This window comes from Rutidosis leptorrhynchoides, chromosome 3 (genome assembly GCF_046630445.1).
Source record: "Rutidosis leptorrhynchoides isolate AG116_Rl617_1_P2 chromosome 3, CSIRO_AGI_Rlap_v1, whole genome shotgun sequence".
Lineage (NCBI taxonomy): Eukaryota > Viridiplantae > Streptophyta > Magnoliopsida > Asterales > Asteraceae > Rutidosis > Rutidosis leptorrhynchoides.
The window spans coordinates 88,484,919-88,489,726 of NC_092335.1; the positions used below are offsets into that span (position 1 = coordinate 88,484,919).

A 4,808-nucleotide genomic window follows, 5' to 3' on the forward strand; every position below is an offset into this window, starting at 1 on the left:
CGATTTTGTGGAGAATGAATTGATTTCATATTTGTGTTTTGTGGCCATGAATTATTTTCGAAATGAAACTAGACTCTCATATATTCTCATTCAATTTGAAATTTAGAAACAAAAATAAAGTAACGAATCTAGAGAAATAAAAAAGCGGCTCAATATACTCGAACAAAGAAACCAAGACGTTATAAAAGTAGCAAAGTTTTGTGGCTAGTGGTGAGATAGTAGCCCCAACATGATTCTCGAAGTACCTAAATACAATATTAAACAAAAACAAGTATCAGAGTGGTATTTAAACAGGCATAATAATTCACATGCGAAGGTATTGATTATCGTAAGATCTAAAAGTGCCAAATTCATCTTTAAAAATGATAAATTGTCATTTTCGGCATCTAAACTGCTTCGAATGGGGAAAAGCCTTAAGGAAGTCTTACTCCTAGCGCTGTTTACTTGTTATCTTCCGAAAATTGGCCCAATCCGAAATCGAAAATTTTTCAAAAAATTCTACACAAAATTTAACCCGATTTTTTTTGGGTAAAGGGTTACCCCGGCAAATATTATTAAAAAATATTAAAGTTTTACATCGCAAATAAAGAGCAGCTGCTACAAGAGACCCTTGCAGCCCAGCAAAAACAACTACCCCTACGCAATCAAATGACTAAAGACATAAGACCGCAAAACAACCACAGACAGACTGACTCAACTAATATAGCCGCCAATCCTCCTTCATTTGATCCACCTTTTTTGTAGCCTTAAACGAAGTGGCCATAAGTTTCAGCCGGACATTGGACCTGATCAATTCAAACAGTTGTTCTTCCATCTTCTTCCCCCGCTTGAATAACCTCGCATTTCTTTCCTACCATATATGATAAACACTAGCGGCGAAACAAAGTTTGGCAACAATCCAAACCACACTCTTCCGAGAAGCAGCACCCATAATAGCATCCCGACACGACTTCCATTCACAACTTCCCATATCAACACAGATCAGCCCCAAAGCTAAGTGCCATACCTTCTTCGAGTACGAACACTAAAAGAAAAGATGGTCATGCGAATCCATGGATTCATTACACAAGAAACATATCAGCGTTGGGTTGTTACGAAGCTCCCAAGGCTTTAAACGATCCTGCCTCTTGAGCCATTCACCCATTAAGAGCCACATGACAAAAGCATGTTTAGGAATACATTGGTTGAACCAAACCACATCAAACCAACTAACCACTTGAGCATGAGGCCTAATAGACTCCCAGATACACGAAATAGAAGCATTACGGTCACCATCGTAGCTCTTCCACACTAGCCTATCCCTCGTATCATCCAACACTGGTTTACAAAAAGTTGCTAGACTAGGATATTTTTCAATCCATGCACTCGGCCAAACAAAATCAACACTAAAAACATCGCTCACCTTGGCTTGAGGAGAATAACCTGCATTGGTGATATCTTCCCTTGCAATGACATGGCAAAGAGGACCCAAATCACACCAATTATCGAACCATGCAGAAGCAGTATCACCATTACCCAATCGGTAACCAAAAAATTGCCGGATCATGGGTCGAATTCGAAGTAATTTCTGCTAACTCCAAGACGAGTCAGCTGCTATCGTGACTTCCCATATGTTGCGCCCCCGCAGTATATACAAATGAATCCACCGTACCCATAACGAGTCTTTTAGAGTAAGTAAACGCCATAGGTGAGAGGTCATGAGCGCAACATTCCAATATTTTAGTCTTTTAATACTCAAACCGCCCTCTTCTTTTGGGAGGCAAACGTCATCCCATTTAACCTTTGCCTTACCCCGTTTTAATTCCCCTTGGCACCAAAGAAACCCCCATATCAGTTTCTCAATATCTTTAATAATAGCATCCGGCAAGATAAAGACCGAGCACCAATACAATTGCATCGCAGTGATAACCGAAATAATTAATTGAACACGGCCCGCAAAAGACAAAAATTTATTCTTCCAATCACCAATCTTTATCCTCACTCTATCGACTAGAATTTTACAATCTCAGTACACCAGTCGTGAGGACACCAAGGGAACTCCTAAGTAGCGAACAGGCAAGATCCCTTCCTCAAACGGGAGAGTAACCAAAATTTGATTCCTGATATTTGCACTAACATGAGAGAAAAATGCAGTACTCTTAGGCAAACTAGGAGCTAAACCCGAGCAATTTTTAAACTCCTCTAGGAAATCTCGAAGAATGTTAACTGAATTAACATCCACGTGGGAAAATAAAAACAAATCATCCGCAAAACATAGATTAACGATCTTGAGCTTATCACATTTAGGATGATACTTAAACTTACCATTCCTCTCGATGTTCCTTTTTAACATTAATGTTAAGACTTCCATGACAAGAGTAAAGAGATACGGAGACATTGGATCACCTTGCCTCAAACCCTGCTTACCTTTGAAAAACCCATGTAACTCCCCATTTATACAAATCGTGAACGAAGGTGATGAAACACACGCCATTATCCATTTTATCATCTTTCTCGGGTAACCAAAACAAATAAGGGTGGCTTCAAGAAAATACCAATCCACCGTATCATACACTTTTTGAATGTCTACCTTAAAGGCACACCTCGGAGTCCCCCGATTCAAATGATAATTCTTCAAGATTTCTTGAGTAAGGAGAATATTGTCCACAATCCGTCTACCCGGAATAAAAGCCGATTGATTCATGCTAACAACTTCATCCAAACTTGTTTTAATTCTAAATGTAATAATCTTGCTTATACATTTATAGATCACATTGCAACATGAGATTGGACGAAAATCCGTAACCCTGCTAGGTGTTTTTGTCTTTGGGATCAAGGCAATAATAGTGTTATTAATTTCCTTCAACAATTGACCATTGATGAAGAAATCCTGAATTGCTAGAACTACATCCTCACCAATAATATCCCATGCTTCTTTAAAGAACGCAGACGTGTATCCATCCGGCCCCGGAGACTTAGATTCACCAATACCAAACATGGCTTCCTTAACTTCCACCGCAGTTATCGGTTTAACCATGTCCGTAGATCGTTGCTCACTTATTCTGTTCGGAAATAGCGACCCCGGGTCACGAAACTCCACACAGTTTGAAGCCACTCCAAGAAAGTTTTCAAAGTGATTAACAATCAAAGGAGGGACTGAATTACCTTCAACCAAAACATCATTAGGATCCAGCAAGGCATCAATACGACTACGATTTATCTTACCCTTTACAACACGATGGAAATACGCTGTGTTCCGATCACCTACCCGCAACCATTCAATCTTAGCTTTTTGTTTCAATAAACTTTCTTCGTCGAGAACGGCTTGATTAAACTTTTTTAAGGCTTCGCTTGCCCTAACTCGACACTCACTCGAATTGGGGTCATCATCAAGATCTTTTTGGGCAGCATCTAACCCATCACGTGTGAGCTTTACTTGAACGTGGACGTTACCGTTTCTCCACATAAGTTTCCTCATAGTTTTCTTTAACATGTGCATTCGTTTGACTACCCGATACATATGATGGCCACGAACCTCAACATTCCAGCCTTGTTGAACCTTATCTTTAAACTCATCACATTTAACTATGTAGTTGCTAAATTTAAAAGGCCTTACCTTCTTCTCCATATCAACCGGTATCCGAAGCACCGCTGGGCAATGGTCCGAAATCCAATAGGGTTGAAAGATGACATATGCATTCGTGTATGAGTTAAAGAAAACATCATTGGCCATAACTCTATGTATCTTCTTCAAGATACCCGACGAAGAATTCGGTCTTTGATTCCAAGTATAGCGAAAGCCACAATGATTAATATCTGACATATTAATGCTTTCAATACATTCCCGGAATTCTCTCATAGCAAGAGTACAACTCGAGGAACTAGCCGTGGATTCCTCAATATCCAGCGAAACATTAAAATCACCCAACATTACCCATGGATTATTGCCGATGGAAGCGTTATGGTATTGCAAATTATCCCACAGTTGCCTTCTTTTGATGTAGTAGTTATCTGCATAGACAAAAGATAGGGAACAATCCCACTTATCATCAACCGTCTTAACCGCACAATGAATGACTTGATCCGTCGTGGCCACGACCATCAGTCTAATTTCATTAGGATTCCAACCAATAATGATACGAGTTCCGCGGGTACATACATTGTTGTTCGAAATCCAGTTCCAAGAAGGGAACACATGGTTACAAATGCCACTTAATTTTGCAATGGAAACATGAGATTCCAAAATAGCACAAATAGAAAGCTTATTACTATTTACAACTTCACGAACCTCCTTTTGTTTAGGGATTAGGTTCAAACCCCTTATATTCCATGATGCGATGTTTATCATTGGAAAACCCCAAGACTGGGAGTGCTTGCTCCCTCAGTAGGTTTCCTAGCACCAATAAACATCGAAGTTTCATCTTGATTATCAATAACATCATCATTCTCATCCTCGTCCCGCAAGTGAAGTTCATTCCGATCATCTAGAGCATCATAAGGATTAGAAACAAAAATCCCATCATTACTTGGACCCGCATCTTTGTGACCACCCACTTTACTGTTAACATTATCCTTCTTTGGTCGATCATTAGATGTTACCTTTGGAACATACATTACTTTTGGCTTGTTTTGCATCGAGAACCCCTGCTTCTGCTTCCCTTTATCATTGTTCTTATTTGCTTGTTTTTTGCTTTTGACCTTTTCAAACCCCTCATCATCAACCAATCTAACTGGTGCGACAGGGACGAGCTTTGGACATTGTGAATCGTTGTGACCAAAAACATTGCAACACGAACACCTAGGAGGTTTCCACTCGTATTCAATACGAA

At 39.7% G+C, this 4,808-nt stretch overlaps 1 protein-coding gene across 1 annotated transcript; it reads right to left on the bottom strand.

Annotated features, from left to right (window-relative positions):
* Positions 1 to 644: 644 nt before the first annotated feature.
* On the bottom strand, positions 645 to 1,546 carry LOC139900175 (uncharacterized). Its single transcript, XM_071882969.1, has 3 exons — positions 1,075 to 1,546; positions 837 to 962; positions 645 to 745 (listed from the first exon to the last, which is right to left on the bottom strand). Exons 1-3 carry the CDS (start codon positions 1,544 to 1,546, stop codon positions 645 to 647), a joined length of 699 nt encoding a protein of 232 aa, XP_071739070.1.
* Between the last annotated feature and the right edge of the window lie 3,262 nt (positions 1,547 to 4,808).